General features: G+C 48.6%; 1 protein-coding gene across 1 annotated transcript in view; it reads left to right on the plus strand.

Annotated features, from left to right (window-relative positions):
* The window catches only part of LOC132388613 (NACHT, LRR and PYD domains-containing protein 3-like), a gene marked incomplete at its 3' end in the record, with an annotated part of 35,635 nt that extends 9,006 nt beyond the window's left edge, over positions 1 to 26,629 (plus strand). The window contains exons 2-6 of the mRNA XM_059960989.1: positions 10,415 to 10,507; positions 12,609 to 12,775; positions 13,693 to 13,864; positions 13,964 to 14,029; positions 24,892 to 26,629. Of these exons, the coding sequence (XP_059816972.1) occupies positions 10,447 to 10,507; positions 12,609 to 12,775; positions 13,693 to 13,864; positions 13,964 to 14,029; positions 24,892 to 26,629 (2,204 nt within the window). The remainder of the gene's footprint in view (positions 1 to 10,414; positions 10,508 to 12,608; positions 12,776 to 13,692; positions 13,865 to 13,963; positions 14,030 to 24,891) is intronic.
* Between the last annotated feature and the right edge of the window lie 1,337 nt (positions 26,630 to 27,966).

Consider the following 27,966-nt stretch of genomic DNA (forward strand, 5'->3'; position numbering starts at 1 on the left):
TGAGGTGCAGTGGGTAGGGAGAGAAGTCTAAGGTACAGTGAATTTATTGTAAGAGCTATTTGGTATAAGTTGGTCCATCTCTCACATCTTCGTGCCCTTTCATGATCTCTCTCCCTCTCTCTCTCTGTCTCCATCTCTGGAGACAGATTGTGAATCTACTTCTATTATCAACCTCCTGATTCCCATGATAATCCCGACCATACCTCTTCTTTATCATCTTTAAGTTACTCTTCACTCTTCTCAGTTTTCTTGCATCCGCTGAACTTGATCCCACTATGGATGCTGTCCTCACCCGCATCACCTCCATTTCTAGTACGTCCGTGCTCACCTCTTCCCACCTCCCTCCTAGTGATGGAGTTCCTCTTGTCCTTATCTACCATGCCTTCAGCCCCTGCAACTTCCACCATCTCCAAAGAGATCTTTCAACTAAACATCACCCCACTCTGTTCTTTCAACAGGGATCACTCCCTCCACAATGGCCTTGTTCATTTATCCCACCTCACTAATCTCCCTCCAGCCACTTAGCCCTGCAAGCGGACTAAGCGCTACACCTACCTGTACATCCCCTCCCTCACCTCCATTCAGACACAAAACAGTCCTTCCAGGAGAGGCAACACTTCATCTGCATACGTGATGGGGTCGTCTATTGTGTCCGGTACTGCCAATGCGGCCTATTTTACATTGGTGAGATCCGCCATAAACTGGGAGACCGTTATGTCGGGCATCTGTGTATCATCTACCACAAGGGGGACTTTGCAGTGGCCAAACATTTTAATTCTGATTCCCATTCAGAGGTCTCGACCAAAGGCCTTCTCTCGTGCCAAGAACAGATCACCCAGAGGGTGGAGGAGCAGGATATATTCCATCTGGGTACCCTCCAACCTGATTGTATGAATATTGAATTCTCCTTCCAGTAAACAAATTCCGCCCCCCCACCCACTTCTCTATTCCCCACTCTGAACTTTCATTTCCGCTCACCAGCTCTTTACTTCCCCGTGGGTCCCCTCCTTCCCTTTCTCCTATTGACAATGCTCCAATTCTATATTCTTCAGCCCTTGACCCGCCCAACACTTGACTTCACCTCCCAGTTCGCCTCTTTCTCTTCCCCGATCTTTTTATTCAGATCACTTCCCCTCCTCCTCGGGAATGAAAAAAGGCTGGTGGTCCAAAATGTCGACTGTTTATTCTTATCCATAGATACTGCCTGTTGTGCTGAATTCCCCCAGATGTGTTGCTTTGGATTTCCAGCATCTGCAGGCTTTCTCGTGTTTGAAGTAATTATTTTGGCTTTGTTGAGATTATACCCGGAATATGGTGTAAAATCCCGCTCCCCATACTAACACGGGTGATACAGACCAAAGAACAAACTGCCGGAGGAACTCAGAGGGTCGGGCAGCATCTGTGGAGGGAAATGGACCGTCAACATTTCGGGCCGAGACTCTCCCTCTGGACTGAGAGTGAACGGGAAATAGTCAGAGAAAAGAGGTGAGGGGTGGGGATGGGGCAAGAGCTGGGGAGTGAGAGGTGGATCCTGGCGAGGGGGAGGTGGGAAGGTGGAAATAGTGACGGGGTGGGAGGCGAGTGATTGGGGCAATACGGGGCTGCAGAAGATATTTAATTGCATGATTATCGAAGAGGTTCGAGAGTATTTGTTATAGAGATTGACCAGACTGATTCCTGGAGAACCGTGTAGTCTCAGTGATGGTCTTCACATAAATCAGAGGCCGGCAGATGTGTGGAGACCGCAGGGATCGAGGAAATGAGGATCGTGGAGAAACAAGTGGCTGAGATGGGAGAGCAGTCGCCATCTTGTTGATGGTTTGAGGGGCTGAATGGCCACCGCCTGCTGTTTCTTACTTGACATTTCAGTGTTTCTGTGCAGTGAGGCTCAGGAGGAACGTAAATAGAAATTAGTGTTTAGAAACGTAGAAGTCGTTTCAATGAATCGTGCACATTTCCTCTTCGGGTGGGAATTGTGGATCTGACCGGGATGGGAATTGGACCCGTCACTCTGAGAACCGGGAGGTGGAGCCATGGGGACGGGGAAGATACAGAGGGAAAAATTAACAATGTAGCTCGGCTAAATATGAAATAATGTGTAAAATGCGGCACGTCGGTCGGACAGTGTGAGGGGGCGAGGAGCGGAGTCAGCGGTTCGGACGGGAGACCCTCCACCCATCGCTTGATCCACCTATCGCTCCCATTTCAAACGCAGATCTGCAGCATCTGCGCTTTTCGCTTCCGAGGCCCCGCCCCCACTCTCACAGTCTCCGGATGGGCGGTGGTTTTCGTTCCGTTCTCTGTTGAAGCGGATCGTCGGCGGGGAGCCGGTGGACCGATCACTGTCTGCGGGACAAATTGATCAAGTTCTCATCGGTCCGTATTGAGGCCGGTCACTAGGGGTGAACGCGACCGACAATTTCCCATCGGTGTGTATTTTAGCCGATCCCGGGGGAAGGGAACCTCATGTTGGGCAGAGTCCCGTTAACTTCCTCGAACTGGCGGCTTCGTCCCGCTTCCTGGACACAACCTGTCGTGGTCGGTCCGGGTTATGGGACCTTCACACCGAACCGCCTGAGATGAGCCGCCGCTCAGCCCCTGGTGTTCTGGTCCCAGGAGCGGGATGAGGTGGTGATGCCGAGACTGAACCCATCCATTAAGATGTACCTGGTGAACTTTACCTCCATCATCGGATCCAAACTTCACCTGGATCGACGCCTGGTGTCGATAATTGTTTTAAATATTTCCTGCACACTGAAAGCGGCCGTTCGGCCCGTTGTGTTCTTGCAGACTCCAGGGATGAACAGAGTAATCGCGCCCTCGGGAGACTCCTCCACGTGTATGAGTAGTTCCATCTTTCCCCGTTCAGGCAGGACAGTGAGGTCCAGATCTCTCACGTCCTCTCGGGGGACTGGGAAGTTTATTTCCATCTTCTTTCCATTGCTACGAGTTGCCGAAATGCTGACAGTGTTCCCGATATTAATGCGAGAATTAAGTCTTGTTCATTTGTCTGAGTTTCTCTGAATTGTGCACACTCCCTCCGGAATTTCCAATGGAGCAACCCAGGCTGTCGAATATTTCCACACGATTGAAATGGGGAATCTTTAATTTGTTTTCCATGTACAAAGGTAGAGTGAACATCGTGTCTCCTGTATTCTCCATACAAATCAATACATTGCAGCAGTACATTGAGGTAAAACAAATCATTCTGGTTACAGAGGAAGCGCAGTGCAGGTAGATATGTGGTGCAAGGTCACATCGATATTGACTGTGAGGTCAGGAGTCCACTCGTCACGCTGTTCGCTTCTAACAGCAGAATGGACACCGTCCTTGAGCCCGGTGGCAGGGTTTTGTGTTATTTTATCTTCGCCCCGATGGGAGGGTGAGAAGTGAGGATGTTCAGGGTTGTGGGGAGCTTTCATTATGTTGGCCGCTTTACTGAGTCAGTGGGAAAAATATACAGAGTCCATGGAGGGGAGGTTGGTTTCTGCTCAGCTGTGTCCACAGTTCTCCCCTATTTCATTCAGTTAAAGGAAGGGCAGTAGCCGGATGAAGATGTGAAGTATCGGGATGGGATACTTCCTGCGGAACATTGAAAAAGTGCGTACAGTAGAAAAGAGCATATACCAAAGTTTTTATTGTTTGTACTGGCTTTGTTATATTGGAATTATGTTATGTACCAGTGCGTACAATTAATTCAAGATTTGTGTATTGCGGCAGGACCATCAGAGTTCGCCCTTCATCCCATTCTCCCATCCGGATCCATCTGCCCATCCCCTGCCCGTCTGGTTCAACCTCTGTCCAGCCTGTATCGCACCACCTCAATGATCTCTATCAACAAACTTTTACAACCTCTGTCCGGTCTGCATCCCACCACCTCAATGATATACATCAACCATCTGGATCAACCTCTGTCCAGCCTGTATCCCACCACCTCAATGATCTCTATCAACAAACTTTTACAACCTCTGTCCGGTCTGCATCCCACCACCTCAATGATATACATCAACCATCTGGATCAACCTCTGTCCAGCCTGTATCCCACCACCTCAATGATCTCTATCAACAAACTTTTACAACCTCTGTCCGGTCTGCCTCCCACCACCTCAATGATATACATCAACCATCTCGTTCAATCTCTGTCCAGTCTGTATCCCACCAACTCAATGATATATATCAAACATCCTGTTCAACCTCTGTCATGTCTGTATCCCACCACCTCAATGATCTCTATCAACCATCTTTTACAACCTCTGTCCCGTCTGTATCCCACCACCTCAATGATATATATCAACCATCTTGTTCAACCTCTGTCCAGTCTGTATCCCACTACCTCAATGATATATATCTACAATCTTTGACAACCTCTGTCCGGTCTGCATCCCACCACCTCAGTGATATATATCAACCATCTTGTTCAACCTATGTCCAGCCTGTATCGCACCACCTCAATGATCTCTATCAACCATATTTTACAACCTCTGTCTGGTCTGCATCCCACCACCTCAATGATATATATCAACCATCTTGTTCAACCTCTGTCCTGTCTGCATACCACCACCTCAGTGATATATGTCAACCATCCTGTTCAACCTCTTTTCAGTCTGTATCCCACCACATCAATGATATATTTGAAGCATCTTGTTCATCCTCTGCACAGACTGTATACCAACACCTCAATGATATATATCAACCATCATTTTATATCCCATTGCTGCAATGATAAATTTCAGCAATCTCTCTTTCAAACTTCGTTTTCATTGTGAAGTTTTCCTCTGCATCTTTTCCAGGGTTGTTGTTTATTATTTTATATATAAATAAATAAACAACAGAGGTTTAGTCGAACACAGCACGTGGCAGGGAAAAAAAACAGCCATTTCAATTTTAGTTTCACCGTTACAAAGTGGCTGCAGTGTTAATGTTTGTCATGATGGGAACTCATAGTATCTGTTGTTGATTTTGTTATTTCCTATTTCGGTTATTTTCGGTGAGCCGTTTCCTCTGTTTCCAGGGTAACGGCCCGTCAGAGCTGCAGCAAATGCTGCACTTTTTATCGCTCTGTGGTCACTGCCTCTCAGCATAGAGACAGTGGCCTCGGGAGCAAATGTAACAGAGGGAGGAAAGGGTGCTGTGAGCATTGACTATATGGGATGTCCTACACCAGGGTCAGAATGAAGTCAGAACTAACAAATTGTTTGGGGTGGGCTGGCATTTACAGTTCAGGGTGGCAATCAATTACTATCTGTGCATTAAAATGAAGAGGGAGAAAATACTGCAGTTGCAGGAAATTTAAAGTAAGGAGGAGAAAATACTGGAGACGCTCAGCAGATCGGCAGAATCTTGGACAGTCTCCGTTCTGGAACTGGGTCTTCCACCATTTGTCCTTTCAGAGACGGAGTCTGATGTACTGAGCTGCCAGCATTTTCTACTTTATAATTTTACATTTTGTTCCCGCTACACTGCAGGAAACATGACAACCAGCGCTGCTGGGCAAGATCCCACACAGCAGGAAGATTATGATCAAATGTACTCGGTTTAGCTGCTGGGGTCCGGCTGAAGTGTATCCGCATCCGCTATACAGACCGGGGTACCAGCCTGAGCACCGGCCCCGGCAGAGGGTCATTCGGTTCCAATTCCACCTTTGTCTGTGAATCGGAAATGGCAGGAACTCCACGGCAAATTGCCGGCACCAAAGCGTCTTTGTATGGGTGATGATATTGGGCTGGTGACTCTGAGGATATGGAACTGGCAGTATACGGGCTTCAGTCCAGGTTGGTAATTCGACAGCTGGGATCGGAATTTCCTCAGTCTGCAGTGAAGCTGAAATCCCGGGATGTTGGACATTGGCTATCTGAAGATCACAGTCTAAACTGCCCACTAGGACATCATATCTGTCAAGTATTTTGGAGATTATTTAAGAGTTAACTAGATAGTTGGGCAATAATGTTGCTCAACTTTGGTAAAGTCTGTAACAAGATCCCACATGTCAGCTGATCGGGAAGGTTCGGTCACGTGGGATTCACGGGGAGCTGGCGAGGTGGATTCACACCGGGATCGAGAACAAGAAGCAGAGGGAGATGATTGAAGATGGTTTTAGCGAATGGAGCCCTGTGAAGGGTGGGATGTGTGTGTCAGTGTCGAGACCTCTGTAATTAATTCATGCCATTGATTTGTATATGAATGTACATGGCACGGTGAGCAAGTTTGAATTGAATTAAATTAAATTGATTTCTTAAATCCTTCACATACATGTGGAATAAAAACCTTTACGTTACGTCTCGGTCTAAATGTGCAATGTGCAATGAAAGTAACTTATAATAACTTATAATATATTGAACAGTCCATAAAATATAGTGTACACTCAATTGAGCGTGAGTTCACTAGTCTGATGGCTTGGTGGAAGAAGCTGTTCCGGAGCCAGTTGTTGTTGGCTTTCATGCTGCGGTCCCGTTACCCGGATGGTAACAGCTCAAATAGATTGTGGTTGGGGTGACTTTGGTCCCCAGTGATCCTTCGGGCCCTTTTTACACACCTGTCCTTGTAAATGTCCTGAGTCATGGGAAGATCACAACTACAGATACGCCGGGCTGTCCGCTCCACTGTCTGCAGAGTCCTGCAATTGAAGGAAGTAAAGTTCCCATACCAGGTAGTGATGCAGCCAGTCAGGATGCTCTCAGTTATGCCCCTGTAGAAAGTTCTTAGGATTTGGGGGCCAATACCAAACTTGCTCAACCTTCTGAGGTGACAGACGTGTTTTTGTGCCCTTTTCACTGCACATCTGGTGTGAACAGACCACGTGAGATCCTCGGTTATGTGGATGCCGAGGAACTTAAAGCTGTTCACCCTCTCAAACCCAGATCCACTGATGTCAATAGGCGTTAGCCCGTCTCCATTCCTCCTGTAGTCCACAACCAGCTCCTTTGTTTTTGCGACATTGAGACAAAGGTTGTTACTTTGCCACCACTGTGTCAGGGAGATGACCTCTTTCCTGTAGGCCACCTCGTTATTGTTCGAGAGGAGACCAATCTATGCGGTGTCGTCGACAAACTTAATTAGCAGATTAGAGCTGTGGGTGGCGACACAGTCTTGTGCATACAGGGAGACTGAATCCGGGAGACTGGCTTATCAGGCAACAGGTAACAATGAATTTCAAAGACATCTTGGTCAGTTATGGAGATGGCCTGAACAATGCCAAATGGTTTTCAACTTGGACAAGTGAGCGATGGTGCATTTTGGACAGTCAAACTAAGTGGGACTTGTGTAGTGAATGGGAGGGCACCAAGTGTTGTGGAACAGAGCGACCTGGGAGTACAAGAGTACAGTCACTGTAAGTGGACGGGCAAGTGTAGAGAGTAGAGAAGAAGGATTTAATCATGCTGGCCTTGAGCAGTTAGGGCATTGAGTTCTGGATTATAGGCATTATATTGTAGATGTGGCTACACAGAGTACTCTGTACAGTTGTGTTGACCCTGCGGTAGGAAAGATACTATCAAGTTGGATAGGGTGCAAGCGAGATTGCTGAACATATACCTGGACTAGAGGGCTGAGTCAGAGGAAGAGGTTGGCCGAACTGGATCTTTATTCCAGAGGAGAATGAGGGTGACATTGTAGGAGTTTATGAAATCAAGTGGGAGCATAGATAATGCGGTTGGTCGTGGTATTATCCCCAGGGTTCAAGATTCAAGATTGTTTACAAGCGTAAAGGAGAACAAAATAATTATTATTCCGGATCCAAAGCAAGTCCTTGTAAATCTCCTCTGTGCTCCTTCTATAGCAGCCATGTTGTTTCCTGCAGTGAGGTGACCAGAACTGAACACAGTACTCCCAAGAGAGGCCTAATCAAGGTCTTATATTACCTCACGCTCTTGAACTCAATTCTGTGGCTGATAAATGTCAACACACCATATGCTTTCTTATCAACACTGTCAACGTGAGCAGCAGCTTTGAGTGTTCTATCGACACTAGCCCCAAGAACTCACTGATCCTCCAGACTGACAAGAGAATTACCATTAATATTATATTATCGTGAAATTTGTCCGAAATGAACCGCTTCACGCTTATCAGTATTGAACTCCATCTGCCACTTCTCTGCCCAGTTCTGCATCCTATCGATGTTGCACTGTAACATCTGACAACCCTGCAGACGATCCATAACAGTCCCAACTTTTGTGTCTTCAGCAAACTTACTAACTCATCCTTCAACTTCCTCATCCGGTTCAGTTATAAAAATCACAAAGGGAAGGGGTCCCAGAACAGACCAAACGGAACACTATCGGTCATCATCATCCATGCAGAATACAAAATATCTACAATCGCCCTTTGCCTTCTGTCGGCATGCCAATTCTGGATCCACAAAGCAAGGTCTCCTTGGATCCCATCCCTCATTATTTTCTAAATGAGCTTTCCATGGGGAATCTTAGCTAACCTCTTACTGAAATGCATAGACAGTACTTCCACTGCTCTACCTTCATCAATGTGTTTTGTTACATCCTCAAAGAATTCAATCAGGTTCATAAGGTGTGACCTGCCTTCGACAAAACTGTGCTGATTATCCCTAATCAGATTATGTCTCTCCAAATGCTTACTGGTCTAAAATTTCCTGAGTTATCTACTCCTTGTCTTAAACAAGGGAACAACATTTGCAAACTTCCAATCCTCTGGTACTTCTCCCCACCTCATTAATGATGTGAAGATCATCGTCAGGGGATTAGCAATCTCCTCCCTCGATTCATACAGTAGCAAGGGTATATCTCGTTCAGTCCTGGCGACTTATCTAACTTAAAACCTCTCAAAGGATCCAGTGCATGCTCGTTCTTAAAGTCCATACACTCATGTGTTTCAGTCTGCTGTAAGTCATCCCCACAATTGCCAAGGTCCTTTTCACTGGTGCAAACTGAAGCAAAATACTCAGTACCTCAGAATATTCAAATGATCGGCAGGTTGAGACACATCTGTTAAGAATGTAGCGGTGAAATGTAATCAAGCTAATTTGCCATTGCTGGCGACCCCCCCCCCCACAGGTTTGTTCTACTTACATGACGTGCCCTCAATTCCAATAATGATTGTTATAAATGTCAGTGATAAGTATTCGATCCTTTATTAGCAATCAGTAAACATACAACCTTGAAGCGATGAAACTGATCTGAACCCAAGTTTAAGTTCAGCGTATCTGAGTGGATAATAACAAAATATATGACATCCGTCAGTCCCCAGCTGGGTAGTGTAGTAGGCCCCCGTTAGTCTCGATAGACATGGATTTGCACCTTGGAAAGTTACCAGGGCGCAAGCCTGGGCAAGGTTTTTTTCTTATGGAAGACCGGCAGTAGCCCAAGCTGCAAGTCTCCCCTCCTCACGCCACCAATGTTGTCTGACGGAAGGGCATTAGGGCTGTGTACTGCATGGAACAAAGCACAAATATATAACTGACTTCCTTTGCGTGTACTACACCCCTACTGATGCAACTAGTTACCATAAAAACATCATAAATACACAACGCAGGATGCAATGCTGATAGAGAACAGATACATGGCTCCTACACACAGGCTCAGCTCTGATACAGGGTCTTCCACCTGAAATATTAACATACTCTCTGTCTTGTTGAATAACTCCAGCATCTTATTTTACTTATTTTAATGATTTTTCCCAACTTGTTGTTCTGGATGTATGGCATGTTGACATTGTGTTTACCAAGGTGTTTAACTAACTATCTGAGAATAGCCAGGTGATATGCTCAAAGAAATATTAACCGAGTTTTGGTGCTAATAATGGCCTTAAAAGTCCTGCCGGAAAAAAAAAACTATAGTGGTTCAGGACAAGATGTTACGATGCTATAGGTGATATTGCATTGTTCAGTATGTCAGAGTGTCTCTCTGTAGACTCAAATCTTATATTGCTGTAGGTGTCAATGCCAGGCGATGTTAAACTGAAAGGAGACGGTGAGAATCAGGAGTGACTGAGAAATCTGTATAATCCAGTGACGAGAGGAATCGTCAGCATCGTCTCATCATCAGCAGAAATGTTTGAGCTCACACTGCTGTAACACTTGTCCATTACTCACCACAGCGCCACCAGTGGTAGGAGGACCAAAGCAATGGGCGCTGTCTGCTCAATCTGCCTTGCCTTTCCGTAGAAGCAACAGTCCTGGTCCGGGACACAAGATTGGTTCCAAAAAGGGAATTGCCTGCAATGCAGAGAGTAGATACCCTGGAGAATCCTGGTCCAGTGCACAATCCATGGAGAGCGGAAATGGACATTGTGTGACTGTGGGTGGATGGGTGCAGGTGGATCCGGCCATGTCAAGGCTTCAGTGGATCGGCCCAAGATGTTTGGAAGTGTTTGCCTCCGTTTAAAAACAAAACAGTATTCTCCTTTAATTAATGTCTGACCCTCCTGTTGTTGTTTTGTTTTGTTACAGAACAGTAAAAATTGATCACACCTGTCCCCAAAATGCATCAAGGTTCGAGCAGTGGAGGAGCTCCAGTGACGTCAACAACGGGAAAGGACACGGGTATGTTGGCGAATTATTTAAATTTATAAATACTCTGCGGATTCTGCGTCTGAGTTTAATGCAATACAGGCAATTCACAAAATATTTGTGAAAACTGAGCAGGGAGATTAGAGAGAGAAAAAGAGAGATGACATCTCTGGAGGAAGCAGTCATACGTGGAAGGCGTACAGTTACCGTCTGCTCCTGCTCCTCTGACAGATTGTGATGCACTGTAAAATAGCGAGTTACTCCAGAAGACAAGACCTTGTATAAATTTTACATCATTTTCATTTGGTGCATAAATATTCATAAGAATCCATATTTCTGAAAAAACTTGGAAATGTATAATTACATATCTCCTCGTCAAATCAATTAATACATTTTGTATTTTAATTGGTAATTTTTTATTAACCAAAATTGCAACTCCTCTCGCCTTTGAGTTAGATGATGCTGCAATAACATTTCCAACCCAATCTCTTTATAATTTCTGATGTTCTTTCTCTATTAAGTGTGCTTCTTGTAAAAAAGCTATATATATTTTCATTTTTTAATGTGTGTTAAGATTATTTTTCTTTTCACCGGTCCATTAAGCCCATTAACATTAAAACATTAAAAATATAGTAAATTAGTCATTATTTTTAATTGGGTTACTCCAATCTATAATAATACCTAATCTTTCAACTTTCGTGGTACCTTGGGGAATCTTTTTAAAATTCTCCATGTTGCTATGTGTGTCCCCACCAAACATCCAGGCAAAAAAAGATAGGAGAAAAATAGAATATAAAGAAAAAAACAAAATGCCCCCCAACTAATGTTGTGAAAAAAGAACACAACATTACCCCTATCTGTTGTACGGGTCATGGCAATCGCCATGATTACACACGTGAATCCCGTAGCAATCGATCCAAACCTCCTCCAGCTCCCCAGCGACATAATAAAGTATATACTTAAGAAGAAACAAAAAATAACTGGGTTAAATTCCTTTTTTCTCTTCAAAAGGTTATAACTTATATCAGGATAGAAAAGAACTGCTTTCCCTTCTATCATCAATGTCCCTTTACTCTTTCTGGCACAGTGGGCAGCCTTCAGGATCTTTTCTTTATCTTGGTATCTTAAGCATTTTATCAAATTTGATTGCGGATTTTGATCAGCTTGAGCTCTTGATCTTAAGTCTCTATGAGTCCTTTCAATTTCATTTAGAGTTTCTTCCATTTCCAAGTTTTCAGGGGTCCATTTTTGAAAAAAAAAATTGGATCTTCTCCTTCTATATCTTCTTTAAGTCCAACAATCTTAATATTGTTTCGTCTACTAAAATTTTCTAGCTTATCCACTTTTTCCAACAATTGTTTTCTTTCTGATGTCCAGGCAGAGATATTATCTTCCGTTTTATTCATTCTTTCAACCACGTCTTCGGTTGTGGCTTCCAAGTCTTTAATTCTCTTTCCATTTTCCTGTATTGTTATCATTTTATCAAACATAATCTCCATATTTATCTTTTTTTGATTTCTTTTAATGCGTTTATTTTTTCTAATTTACGCATTATTTGCATCAAAGTTTTTTCTATATTTCCAGAAAAACTTTTACCTCCATCTCCGTCTGATTTATCCAGAGAATCTGAATTTGCCGCAGATTCACTTTCACTTCCGGTTTCAATTGTATCTGGGATCTGTAGTTCAAGTTGCTCGCGTTTGCGCAGTTCTTGTTGGTCTTTTTCTTTGGAAATGGTCGATGTTGCCGCAGTTTCCTGTTCCGCATCACCGCAGGTAAAATGGTTCTGAGCCCGCGGTTCTCTGGCAGCAGCGGGCCTTGATTCTGTTCCAACTTGCGTTGTCATCACGGTAATAGTTTTCTTCATCTTCTGTTTATGAGACAAAGTTTGAAACAATCCGGAGTATTTTATAAGTAACTTTTAGAAAGTATTTACTAACTTTTCTTCACTTAAACATTAATTTACTGATTTTTCACGGGAGAGCTGGTTTCCCGCGTCTCGATCCTACGTCATCACGTGTCCCCCCTCCCCCCTCCCCCGGACTGTGTTTTGTTCTGATCTTTAGGTTCCAGAGAGAAATTACTATCCATATGGTGTTGAAATTTCTTTAATGCTCCTAATTTTCCTTCACAGGTCCGAGCTCAGTGATCACCGAGATCCTGGCAAGCTGGGACGATTTCCAGCTGCTGCAACTGACGGAATTCTACCGGGACAGGCTGGAGCAGGCGATGGAAGGAGGGGTGCACGGAGTGAGCCTGGCGTTAACGGCCGAGAATCAGTTCAGCGGAGAGGAACTTCGGGTGAGTGGGAGGGAGAATGGGTTTGAATTTTCACACGTCACAGGACTGATGGGTGTCGGGACTCTCACTCATCGGATAATAGAGCATAAAAACAAATCAGAAATAAATATAAATAATTCTTAAAAATGTGAATCTCAAGCGACGGTTGAAAAGTTGTAAATACCCCTGCTGGTGGCTCAATGTTCAGAGCGAGGGGAGTAGGCAACAGTACTAAGATGTTGCAATAAACAAGCTTAAATGGAAATACGGTAGGAATTTTTATTCCGGGAAGAGTGTACAGTGTGACGGCAGGATTCAGTGAGAACCGGGGCATTACGACTGGATGCCACAGTAGCTCGAGTGTGTTCTGTTCTGGGTGGAGATCATTCTGTGACAATCTGTAACTGCAAACAGTGTGGATCGGGGAATACTGCCATGTTGTAATGTGTAATCACTGAATAAATCTCCACTGGAAAAGGCAAATGAATGTCATGAGGTGCATGAGATGTCAGCCGGTAATCCGCTGTCATGTTGGACACTGGCGGACTGAGGAGATGAATCATATAATCTTTTCTGCAACTTCTCAGAGACTGTTCACGCTGATACAAAAACCCTCCTGACTTCTTCCTTCATCTGTGATCATTATTTTATGATTTTTGTTTTACACGGTCAAATCCGGTGAGGAAATATTTATGGATTTGGAGCCACGTCAATGAAGCGGTCACAGACCAGCCAGGATCTCATTGACTGGTGGAACAGATTCACGGTGAATGTCCCTCCGTGTGCTCTGCACTCAGAATGTACAGTCCATGTCCAGACAGGATCAGCACCCGTCCGGGTGACTGCTCAGTGTGAACCCGTTACAGAGCACATCATTTACTTCTCACTCTCTGTGTGAACCTGTCAGTCCCCAATATGTTCACCGTTACTCTTCACAGAAAATCTCCGATCTCGCTGATAAGGGAGAGCGGGCGGACAGTTCTAAACTCCTCCTGAGCCTGGTGATGGAGAAAGGCTCCCGCGCCCGGAGGGTGATGTGGGAAACCTTTTTGAAAATGCGGATTGGTGTCCCAAAGCTGGACAGAATACTGAAGGAATTACAGATATATGGTGAGATAATATCAGAGATTAATTTAAATTTGGATTGAATACAGCACACTTTAAAATGTTACAAAAATGATTTCCCTCAATTTGTTGATATTTAAACAGGTTGTGATCCTTCCCATCGACCAATTTCCGCTCAACTTTTACTAAAGGTTCTCAGTGAGCTAAAAGGTAAGTGAATGTGCATTGAACATTGAAGAGTATAACACAGGAACAGGCCATTAGGCAAATAATATTGTGCTGAAACAGCTAAGAAATAAATCAAACAATCGTGAAGACTAATCTCTCCTTCCTTCACCATGTCCACATGCCTCCATCATCCTTACATCCATGTGCCTGTCCAAAGGTCCTTTAAAAGCTTCTAATAATTTGCCTCGATCACCTTACCAGGCAGTGTGTTCCAGGCAGCCACGATTGTCTGATTTAAAAAATAAGCTGTCCTTCACATCCCCCTTCATTCTACACCCTCTCACCTTCAATATGTTCCCTCTGGTAATAGACATTTCAACCGTGGGAAACCGATTATCTCAGTCCACTCTATCTATGCCTCTTGTAATCTTGTAAACCTGTGTCAGAGCTCTTCTCAGCCTCCGATGATCCAGGGAAAATCTAATTTTATCCAGCCTCTCATGATAGGACTTGCCCTCTAAACCAGGCAGCATCCCGGTAAATCTCTTCTGCTCCGTCTCTAAAGCCTCAACATCCCTCCGGTAGTTCCGTTCGGAATGGTACGCAGTGGCCCAGATGTTGCTGAAGCAAATTTCATTAAGTTGAAACTTGACCTCTGTTTCCACCAACAGTTGTAATTTGCTTTGGGCGGTTCAGTTGTTGAGCCAACAGGATCTGACCAGGTAAATGCTGGCACAGGGAAACGTGTTTGCTAGAGGGAGAGTTTTCAAAGGACATTTTGAGGGAAGAGGCAGAGATTTGGCGAGATTGAGGAAAGTGGTCACACCACTCTGGGGTCTGCAACTACAGAACCCCACCGGAGTCTGAGTGGAGAAGGGGGGTTATGGAGAATGGAAAAAAAACTTATATTTCTTCACACCAAAAAGTCAAAACCTTCTCTTGCCAACCGCTGCCCCTTCCTTAACAGCTTCATCCTGAACCATTTTCTAAACTCTCCCAGTTCCTGCAGATTATCTTTTCTTAGAGTTGGGCATCCACGGAAGTTCCAGTCACAGAATAGTAATAATAGCATCACTTTAATTAGAAAAGCAGGTAACATCCCAACTGGTCTGTTCAACCACAGAGCAGCAAATGGACCCACTGTGTTCATATCTGCACTCCCTAGTGCAAACACTGCTACAGTGTTAGAGAGGATGAGACTGGGGACATATTCCTCAGCTCAGTCCACAGAAGCTGAGATTCCTGTCTGCTGGTGTTGTGTGAGGGACACTGTGGAAGGGTGAGAGATGGGAATTAGGACAGAGAAACCGAGAGTTGTGGGATCGCGGCAAGGAAGGTGCAGAGGACTGAAAAATATATATAAATAATATTGCAATTAGTTAAATTGTGACCGTCTGGATGGGAAGCTCACTACATCCATAAGCCCATCATGTCTGTGAAAATGGAGCCCGGGGCAGTGCATAGGCTCAGAGATTGTAAGACATCATCATCGGAGACTGAATTGTGTCACTCAACTGCACATTTAACAGAGGAGAGAGCGTAGGAAAGACAAATATCACAAAACATATTGATATTGCATCAGCCCATGTTTTGTCTGATTATTCGAAGCTCTTAACATAAATATAGGGAATCTCGGCCAAAACCCCGGCTCAGTCTCTCTCAATTACAGGAACAAATCCCAAAGATGATAATTTAAATTTGGTACCAGAGATAAACCAATCATGCAGATTACAAACTAATCTCGTCTCTGAGACCTCTGTTAACGTTGCTCCAGTCCACACCCGGTCAATGAAATCCCTCAGTGTCCCTGAACACGGGTTCAATAAATCGCGACAAGCTTGCTCCTCATTGTCCTTCATCCAGTTTACAGAGGGAACACAGCTGACAGTGAAATTCCCACACTCATTTCTGAATATGAAACAGATACACCCCCTGTTTATTGAACAACATCATTTCTACCACTGTCACATCCTCGAAATTAAATATGTCCAAGATAAATGTTTTCCTACGCTCCCTATCACAGCTGAATACATTGAATAGAGACCCCTCACATACCTGACAGGGTCCTGACACACTGTGAGACCCCACACACATCTGTCAGGATCTTGACACACTGTGAGTCCCGACCCATCCCAGAAAGGGTCCCCATACACTGGGAGAAAACACACACCTCTACCAGGGTACTGACACACATTGAGACACCACATAGCCAAATCTAGTTCCTGACACATTCTCAGACAACACACACTCCGGAAAGGTTCCACACACACTGTGAGACCGCACACACCCCTGACAGGGTCCCGCCACACTGTGAGACCCCAGACACACCTGACAGGGTCCTGATACACTGTGAGACCCAAACAGCCATGACAGGGACCGGAGACACTGTGAGACCCCACACACCCCTGCCAGTGTCCGGAAACACGGTGAGTACCCACACAACCCTGGCAGGGTCCTGACACACTGTGAGACCCCACACAACCCTGACAGGCTCCTGATACACTGTGAGACCCACACACCCCTGACAGGGTCCTGATACTCTGCAGGATCCCACACACCGTTGATAGGGTCCAGCCATCCTTTGATTTGATATACAGCACACCCTTGACAGGATCATGACACACTGTCAGATATCACACTCCACTGGCATGATCCTGCACACTGTGAGACCCAGACATATCTGGCAGGATCTTGACACACTGTGAGTCCCGACCCATCCCAGACAGGGACCCCATACACTGTGAGAAACCACACACTTCTATCAGGGTACTGACACACATTGAGACACCACAAAGCCAAATCTAGTTCCTGACACATTCTCAGACAACACACACCCCTGAAAGGGTCCACACACACTGTGAGGCACCACACATCCCTGACAGGGTACTGACACACAGTTAGACCGCACACACCCCGGTCAGGGTCCGGACACACTGTGAGACCCCACACACGACTGACAGCGTCCTGACACACTGTGAGACCCAACACACCCTTGACAGGGTCCTGACCCCCATTGATACACTACACATCCTTGACAGTGTCATGACACATTGTGAGACCCCACACGCCCCTGACAGGGTCCGGATACACTGTGAGACCCCAAACACCCCTGACAGCTTCCGGAAACACTGTGAGACAGCACACACCATTCACAGGGACCGGACGCACAGTGTGACCCCACGAACACGTTGTCGGGGCCCTGACACTCTGTGTGTCTCCATACATCCCCGACAGGGTCCTGATACACTGTGAGACCTAAAACACCCCTGACAGGGTCCTGGCACACTGCAAGATCCCACACACCCTTGACAGTGTCCTGGCACCCATTGATTTGATACACTACACACCCTTGACAGGGTCATGACACACTGTCAGACCGCACACTCCCCTGGCAGGGTGCGGATACACTGGGAGACACCACACACCCGTGACAGGCTCCAGATACACTATGAGACCCCACAGACCCCTGCCAGGGTCCTGATACACTGGGTCCTGACACACTGTGAGACCCCACACCCACCTGACAGGGTCCTGATACACTGGCACCAAACACACCCCTGACAGGTTCCTGATACACAGTGAGTAACCACACACCCCTGTCAGGGACCTACCACACTGTGAGACCCCACACACACCTGACAGGGTGCGGATACACTGTCAGACCGCACACTCCCCTGGCAGGATCCTGCACACTGTCAGACCCCACACACCCCTGGCAGGATCTTGACACTCTGTGAATCCCGACCCATCCCAGACGGGGTCCCCATACACTGTGAGAAACCACACACCTCCATCAGGTACTGACACTCATTGAGACCCCACATAGCCAAATATAGTTCCTGACATATTGTCAGAACCCACACACCCCTGACAGGGTGCAGACACACTGTGAGACACCACACACCCCTGACAGGGTCCTGATACTCTGTGAGACCCAACACACACCTGACACGGTCCTGATACACTGTTAGACCCCACACACACTTGACAGGGTCCTGAACCACCGTGAGAACTCACACACCCCTGAAAGGCTCCTGATACACTGTGAGACCCCACACAGCCCTGCCAGGGTCCTGATACCCTGTGAGACACCACACACCCCTGTCAGGGACCTGACACACTGTGAGACCCCACACAATCTTGACAGGGTCCTGACACACTGTGAGACCCCACACACACTTGACAGGGCCCTGATACACTGTGAGACCCCACACATCCCTGACAAGGTCCTGACACACCGTGAGACCCCACACACACTTGACAGGGTCCTGATACACTGTGAGACCCCACACATCCCTGACAAGGTCCTGACACACATTGATACACTACACATCATTGACAGGGTCAGTAGACACTGTGAGACCCCACACACCCCTGCCAGTGTCGGGAAACACGGTGAGTACCCACATACCCTGGCAGGGTCCTGACACACTGTGCCACCCAACACAACCCTGACAGGGTCCTGATACACTGTGACACCCCACAAACCCCTGATAGGGTCCTGACACATTGTGAGACCCCACACACCACTGACAGGGTCCTGATACACTGCAAGATCGCACACACCCTTCACAGGGTCCTGATACACTGTAAGACCTAAAACCCCCCTCACAGGGTCCTGACACACTGTGAGAACCCACACACCCTTGACAGTGTCCTGACACCAATTGATACACCACACTCCCTTGACAGGGTCATGACACACTGTGAGATTCCACACACCCGTGACAGGCTCCAGATACACTATGAGACCTCACAGACCCCTGCCAGGGTCCTGATACACTGGGTCCTGACACACTGTGAGACCCCACACCCACCTGACAGGGTCCTGATACACTGTGAGACCAAACACACCCCTGACAGGTTCCTGATACACAGTGAGTCACCACACACCCCTGTCAGGGACCTACCACACTGTGAGACCCCACACACACCTGACAGGGTCCTGATACACTGAGAGACTCAAACACCCCTGACAGGGTCCGGAGACACTGTGAGACCCCACACACCCCTGCCAGTGTCCGGAAACACGGTGAGTACCCATACAACCCTGGCAGGGTCCTGATACACTGTGAGACCCCACACACCCCTGACAGGGTCCTGACACTCTGCGAGACCCCACACACCCCTGACAGGGTCCTGATACACTGTGAGACCTAAAACCACCCTCACAGTGTCCTGACACCCATTGATACACCACACACCCTTGACAGGGTCATGACACACTGTGAGACTCCACACATTTCTGACAGGGTCCTGACACACTGTGAGAACCCACACACCCCTGACAGGCTCCGGATACACTGTGAGACCCCACACACCTCTGACAGGCTCCTGACACTCTGTGAGACACCACACACCCCTGACAGGGTCCTGATACACTGTGCGACCCAAAACACCCCTGAGAGTGTCCTTATACACTGTGAGACCCCACATACCCCTGACAGGGTCCTCACACTCTGTGAGACCCCACTCACCCCTGACAGGGTCCTAATACACTGCGAGACCCCACAAACCCCTGACAGGGTCCTGTCACACTGTGAGACCCCACACACCCTTGACGGGGTCCTGATACACTGTGAGACCTAAAACCCCCCTCACAGGTTCCTGACACACTGTGAGAGCCCACACACCCTTGACAGCGTCCTGACACCCTTTGATACACCACACACCCTTGACAGGTTCATGACACACTGTGAGACTCCACACATTTCTGACAGGGTCCTGACACACTGTCTGACCTCACACACCCCAGACAGGGTCCTGATACACTGTGGGACCCCACACACACCTGACAGGTTCCTGATACACTGTGAGACCAAACACACCCCTGACAGTGTCATGATACACTGTGAGTCACCACAAACCCCTGTCAGGGAACCGACACACTGTGAGTCCCCACACACCCCTGACAGGGTCCTGATACACTGTGAGCCCCCACACACCCCTGACTGGGTCCAGACACACTGTGAGACCCCACTCACACGTGATAGGGTACTGACACCGATTGATATACTACACGCCCTTGACAGGGTCATGACACACTGTGTCACATCCCTGACAAGGTTCTGACGTACCGTGAACCCCACACATCCCTGACAGGGTCCCGACACACATTGATACACTACACATCCTTGACAGGGTCCTGATACACTGTGAGAACCCACACACCCTTGACAGGGTCCGGAGACACTGTGAGACCCCACACACCCCTGCCAGTGTCCGGACACACTGTGAGTACCCACACAACCCTGGCTGGGCCCTGACACACTGTGAGACCCCACACAACCCTGACAGGCTGCTGATACACTGTTGAGACCCCACACACCTCTGACAGGCTCCTGACACACGGTGAGACCCCAGACACCCCTGACAGGGTCCCGAGACACTGTGCGACCCAGCACACCCCTGACAGGGTCCTGATACAGTGTGAGACCCCACAAACCCCTGACAGGGTCCTGACAGACTGTGAGACCCCACACACCCCTGACAGGGTCCTGATACACTGCAAGATCCAACACACCCTTGACGGGGTCCTAATATACTGTGAGACCTAAAACCCCCCTCACAGGGTCCTGACACACGGTGAGAACCCACACACCCTTAAGAGTGTCCTGACACCCATTGATACACCACACACCCTTGACAGGGTCATAACACACTGTGAGACTCCACACATTTCTGACAGGGTCCTGACACACTGTGAGACATCACACATCTCTGACAGGGTCCTGATACACTGTGAGACACCACACACCCCTGTCATGGACCTGGCACACTGTTAGACCCCACACATCCTTGACAGGGTCCTGATACACTGTGAGAACCCACACACCCTTGACAGGGTCCGGAGATACTGTGAGACCCCACACACCCCTGCCTTTGTCCGGTCACACTGTGAGTACCCACACAACCCGGGCAAGGTCCTCACACACTGTGAGACCCCACACAACCCTGACAGTGTCCTGATACACTGTGAGAGCCCACACACCCCTGAAAGGGTCCTGATACACTGTGAGACCCAACACACCCCTGACAGGGTCCTGATACACTGTGAGACCCCGCACACCCCTGACAGGGTCCTGACACACTGTGAGACCACACACACCCCTGACAGGGTCCTGATACTCTGCAAGATCCCGCACACCCTTGACAGGGACCTGATACACTGTGAGACCTAAAACCCCCTCACAAGGTCCAGACACACTGTGAGAACCTACACACCCTTGACAGGGTCGTGACACACTGTGAGACTCCACACACCCCTGACAGGGTCCTGATACTCTGTGAGACCCCACACACCCATGCCAGGGTCAATGATACACTGTGAGACCCCACACACCCCTGACAGGGTCCTGATACACTGTGAGACCCCACACACACTTGACAGGGTACAGACACCCATTGATATACTACACGCCCTTGACAGGGTCATGACACACTGTGAGTCCCCACACATCCCTGACAGGGTCCTGACATAGTGTGACACCCCACACATCACTGACAGGGTCCCGACACCCATTGATACACTACACTTCCTTGAAACTGTCCTGAAACACTGTGAGATCCCATACACCCCTGACAGGGTCCTGTCACACTGTGAGACACCACCCTCCCCTGACAGGGTCCTGTCACACTGTGAGACCCCACACACACCTGGCATGATCTTGACACACTGTGAGTCCCGACCCATCCCAGACAGGGAACCCACACACTGTGAGAAACCACACATCTCTATCAGGGTACTGACACACATTCAGACACCACATAACCAAATCTAGTTCATGACACATTGTCAGACAACACACACCCCTGAAAGGTTCCACACACATTGTGAGACCCCACGCACCCCTGACAGTGTCGTGACACACTGTGATACCCCACACGCACCTGACAGGGTCCTGACACACTGTGAGACCCCGCACACCCCTGACAGGGTCCGGACACACTGTGAGACCCTACACACCCCTAACAGGGTCCGGACACACTGGGAGACCTCACACACCCCTGAAAGGTTCTGACACACTGTGAGAAGCCAAACACCCCTAACAGGGTCCGGACACACTGGGAGACCGCACACACCCCTGACAGGATCCTGACACACTGTGAGAAGCCAAACACCCCTGACAGGGTCCTGACACACAGTGAGACCCCACACCCCTGACATGGTGTTGACACATTGTGAGAGACCAGACACCACTGACAGCGTCTTCACACACTGTCAGACCCACACACGATTGGCAGGGTCCTGACACACTGTGAAACCTCACACGCCCTGAGAGTGTCCTGACACACTGCAAAATCCCACACACCCCTGACAGGGTCCTGAATCCGTTTGACACTACACACCCTTGACAGGGTCATGACACACTGTCAGAACGCACACTCCCCCTGGCAGGATCCTGCACACTGTGAGACCCCACACACCCCTGGCAGGATCTTGACACTCTGTGAGTCCCGACCCATCCCAGACAGGGACCCCCATACACTGTGAGAAACCACACACCTCTATCAGGGTACTGACACAGATTCAGACACCACATAGCCAAATCTAGTTCCTGACACATTGTCAGACAACACACACCCCTGAAAGGTTCCACACACACTGTGAGACACCACACATTCCTGACAGTGTCCTGACACACAGTGAAACCGCACACACCCCGGTCAGGGTCCGGACACACTGTGAGACCCCACACACCCCTGACAGGGTCCTGACACACTGTGATACCCCACACGCACCTGACAGGGTCCCGACACACAGTGAGACCGCACACAACCCGGTCAGGGTCCGGACACACTGTGAGACCCCACACATCCCTGACAGGGTCCTGACGCACTGTGATACCCCACACGCACCTGACAGGGTCCCGACACACAGTGAGACCGCACACAACCCGGTCAGGGTCCGGACACACTGTGAGACCCTACACATCCCTGACAGGGTCCTGACACACTGTGAGACACCACACACCCCTGACAGGATCCTGACACACTGTGAGACCCCACACACCCCTGACAGGGTCCTGACACACTGTGAGACCCCACACACCCGCTGCAGGTTCACGACACACTGTGAGACCCAACTAACCCTTAACAGACGCCACACTACCCTGACTGGATCCTGACACACTGTGCGCTCCCACACACCCCTGATATTGTCCCGACACGTTGTGAGTTCCCTCAAAACTCTGACAGGGTGCGTTCACACTTTGAGACCTCACTCACCCTTGACAGGGTCCTGACACACTGTGAGACCCCACACACTCCTGACAGAGTTCTGATACACTGTGAATCCCACACACACCTTACAGGGTCCCGACACGCTGTGGGACCCCACAAACACCCTTTACAGGGTGCTGACACACTGTCAGACCCCACACCGCCCTGACAGTGTCCGGACACTCTGCGAGACACCACGCACCCCTGATAGGGTCCTGATACACTGTCAGGCACCACACTCCCCTGACAGGGACCTGATACCCTGATACCCCACATACCCCTAAGAAGGTCCTGACACACTATGAGATCCCACACTCCCCAGCATGGTCCCGATACGCTGTCAGACCCGACAAAACCCTGACAGGGTCCTGACACACTGCGAGACACCACACACCCCTGACAGGGTCCTGACATAGTGTGACACCCCACACATCCCTAACAGTGTCCCGACACACATTGATACACTACACATCCTTGACAGGGTCCTGATACACTGTGAGAACCCACACACCCTTGACAGGGTCCGCAGACACTGTGAGACCCCACACACCCCTGCCTGTGTCCGGTCACACTGTGAGTACCCACACAACCCGGGCAGGGTCCTGACACACTGTGAGACCCCACACAACCCTGACAGGCTCCTGATACACTGTGAGACCCCACACACCCCTGAAAGGGTCCTGATACACTGTGCGACATAACACACCCCTGACAGGGTCCTGATACACTGCGAGATCCCACACACCCCTGACAGGGTCCTGACACACTGTGAGACCTAAACACCCCCTCACAGGGTCCAGACACACTGTGAGAACCCACACACCCTTGACAGTGTCCTGACACACTGCGAGACACCACACACCCCTGAGTGTCCGGTCACTCTGTGTGTCTCCACACATCCCCGACAGGGTCCTGATACACTGTGAGACCCCACACACCTCTGACAGGCTCCTGACACACTGCGAGACCCCACACACCCTTGACAGTGTCCTGACACACTGCGAGACACCACACACCCCTTACAGGGTCCTGATACACGGTCAGGCACCACACTCCCCTGACAGGGTCCTAACACACTGTGAGACCCCACGCACCCCTAAGAGGGTCCTGACACACTGTGAGACCCCACACACACTTGACAGGGTCCTGACACATTGTGAGGCCCAAAAAACCGCTGACAGGGTCATGACACACTGTCAGACCGCACACTCCCCTGGCAGGATCCTGCACACTGTTTCTTTGTATTTTGATTCAGTGATGGTGAGAGAGGAGGGGTAGCTGTGATTCCCCGACCTATTCCTTTGACAGAATGCCCACCTCCCTCTTCTCTATATCCATACGGCACAGCAACAATGGGGATGAAAAGTTTCTTCCACAGGTAGAATGACAGCTGTCACAGTAGTGAGATGTTTTCCAGTACAGGACAGTTGGGGGTCAGTAAACTACCAGGGAAATACTCACCTTCACAGCACAGTTAATGTGGAAATGTGATGATCTGGTGTTTACCTAGACCAGGCCTCTCTGTCCAGTCAGCAGTCTGTTAATTGAATTTACTTTACTGTACGAACATCCATTGACAAATCCAATTAATTCAATAGCTTTGAGCTAACTCTTGTGTGCTTAAACACTGAGTTCAGCGGTGAGGCATCTAACAGTTTGTCCACTGTCTGTTCCCATGGAAGATGTTCAACAGAAACACAAGGAGACTCTGCGGGCACAAACTGAAACACTGAGAGTGAACACGATCCTGATGAGGGAGAAGGTGAAGGTTTTCCAGCTGGTTGATCGATACGCTGAGCTCACGGTCATTTCTACTGTTCGAGATCGGAAACTGGTGGAACATGAGCTGCTGGCAAGAGGCAGAGACCACGAGGAGTGGAGAGAGAAACATCTCCGTGGAGAGCTGAAGAAAATCCGGACTGATCAGTTGTTCCAGAGCAGCTTCTCGCGAAGTAAATCCAAATCTGGGAGATCGGCAGCAGTGGCCGGAGTCGCGGGGATCGGGAAAACAACAATGGTACAAAAGATTGATTATGACTGGGCCACGGGGAAAATATACCAACAGTTCCAGTTTGTCTTCAGTTTCAAATTCCGTGATTTAAACACCATTAACCGCAGAATAAATCTGAAGGAACTGATTCTGGATCAGCATCCTTACTTTGGGAATATCCTGAGAGAGGTCTGGAAGAACCCAGAGGGACTGCTGTTTATATTCGATGGTTTGGATGAATTCAATGACACAATTGATTTTGCTGACAGTCGGAAAGACACAGAAACTCAGTCCACATGCACAGATCCCGAATTCATGTGTAAGGTGTCTGATATCGTGTACAGTTTAATCCAGCACAAGCTGCTCCCAGGGTGTTCAGTGCTGGTGACCACCCGCCCCACTGCGTTACATTTATTGGAAAAGGCAGAGATCAGTATCCGGGCTGAAATCCTGGGATTTCATTGTGAAGAACGGAAGGAATATTTCATCAAGCATTTTGAAGATCAGACGGTGGCAGAAGCTGTTTTCAAATACATGAAGGAGAACGAGATCCTGTACACCATGAGCTACAATCCCTCCTACTGCTGGATCCTCGCTCTGGCACTGGGCCCCTTCTTCACACAAAGTGTCAGGGACCCGCAGCGAGTTCCCAAGACCATCACCCAACTGTACTCCTACTATATTTACAACATCCTGAAAAACCACGGCCGTGAGATTGAGAACCCCCGTGATGTGTTACTCAGGGTTGGTCAGATGGCCTTCAGAGGAGTGTCCGAGAAGAAGATTGTGTTTACAGATGGAGATTTGATCAAGTACAATGTGCAGTCTTCCCAGTTCCTGTCTGGGTTCCTGATGGAGCTTTTGGACAGAGAATATTCTGCCCGGAGCGTGGTGTACACATTCCCACACCTCACCATCCAAGAGTTTGTAGCTGCAGTCGCACAATTCCTGAATCCACATCCCAGGGATATCCTGAAATTCCTCACTGAAGTCCACAGCACGACAGATGGGCGATTTGAGGTATTTCTCCGTTTTGTTGCTGGTCTCTCCTCCCCAATGACAGCTCGGGGCCTGGAGGAGTTTCTGAGTCCATTTCCTCATCAAACAACCTGCCGGGTGATTGACTGGGTGAAGGAGGAAGTTGAACGCCAGAGTGGAAACACATGGAGTGAAGCAGGTAAAAGGAGCCTCCTGAACACATTGCACTACCTGTTTGAGTCTCAGAATCGTGGGCTGGCTCAGGCCGCACTGGGATCTGTGGAAAGAGTTTCATTCAGTGGAATGACACTGACCCCGATTGACTGTGCAGTCCTATCTCATGTCATCGGATTCTGTGATACAATAAAACACCTCGACCTGGAGAAATGCCACATTCAGTGTGAAGGAATCCAGCGGCTGGGACCCAGGCTGCACAAGTGCCAGGAGTTGAGGTAACTTGGTTTATGTCTCACTCTGAAATGTGAAACTGTCTCATTGCGTTGTTTCAATGTAAAGGAATTTGTGTAAAACTGTAGTAAATCAGATTGTGAAGAATTGTGACAAATGCCCAGGGGATCGGTCAGTAATTCCCCAAGGACGGGAGGGTTCTGTGGTTCCTTGTGAAGGGATTTTGGAGACTTCATCAGGTCAGTGAACAACAGCCATTGGTTTAATGGTAGTAAATCACAGGAATGGCCGTGTTTCTCGCTGTCTGTGACACGTCCATTGACAATGTTCCTTCTCACTGTTACTGACACCCAGACCGACACTGACTGCAGCAGGTGGGTCAGAGATTCACACCCCCTTCCCAGTGAGGGACAAGAAACCATCAGCAGACTGTCCCAGTGAGAAGGAAAGAAATACCATTGTGAGATTGTCCTCCCACTGCTCTTCCCCGTGTGTGACTTTGCTCACTTCCAGATACGCAAAGAACGAGGGCGCATCTCCTCTGGGTCTCTGTTCAGACCCAACATACACGTACAAAAAATTTCTGCATCTTCTCGTCTTGTAGGATTATCATTTACCCTTGGAATCCTCCTGTGGGACCTCTCATCCCAATCCCCCTTCCAGTCTTTGGAATCTTGTCCCCATCCCCATTCCTCCTGTGGGCTCTCTATTACTCTTTCCTCATCCTCCTGTGGGATGTCTTCCCCCCTCCCCGCTTCCTGTGAGATCTCTCTTCCCCATCCCCCTTCCGTCTATGGATTTCTCTTCCCCATACCCTTTCCTCCTGTGGGATCTCTCTCCCCCATCGACTTCTTCCTGTCGGATCTCTCTTTGGCATGCACCATTGTCCTGTGAGATTTCTCTTACGTCCCACATCCTCCTGTGGGAACTCTCTTCCCCATCCCTCCTCCTCCTGGCTGATCTCTCAACCTCTTCCCCCTTCATCCTGTTTAATCTCTCTCGATATCCGCTTCCTCCTGTGGGATCTCTTTTCCCCATGCCTCATCCTGCTGTGGGATCTCCCTTCCCCGTCCCCTTCTTCCTGTGGGATCCCTTCCTCCTGTGGGATCACCCTTCCCCATCCCCCTTCCTCCTGTGGGATCTCCCTTCCCCGTCCCCTTCTTCCTGTGGGATCCCTTCCTCCTGTGGGTTCTCTCTTCTCCATCCCCTTTCCTCCTTTGGAATTTCTCTTCCCCATCTCCCTTCCTCCTGTGGGATCTCTCTTCCCCATCCCCCTTCCTCCTCATGGGATCTCTCTTCCCCATCCTCCTTCCTCCTGTGGGATCTCTCCTCCCCATCCCCCTTCCTCATGTGGCGTCTCTCTTCCCCATCCTCCTTCCTC

This window comes from Hypanus sabinus, unplaced genomic scaffold, assembly GCF_030144855.1.
Source record: "Hypanus sabinus isolate sHypSab1 unplaced genomic scaffold, sHypSab1.hap1 scaffold_366, whole genome shotgun sequence".
Lineage (NCBI taxonomy): Eukaryota > Metazoa > Chordata > Chondrichthyes > Myliobatiformes > Dasyatidae > Hypanus > Hypanus sabinus.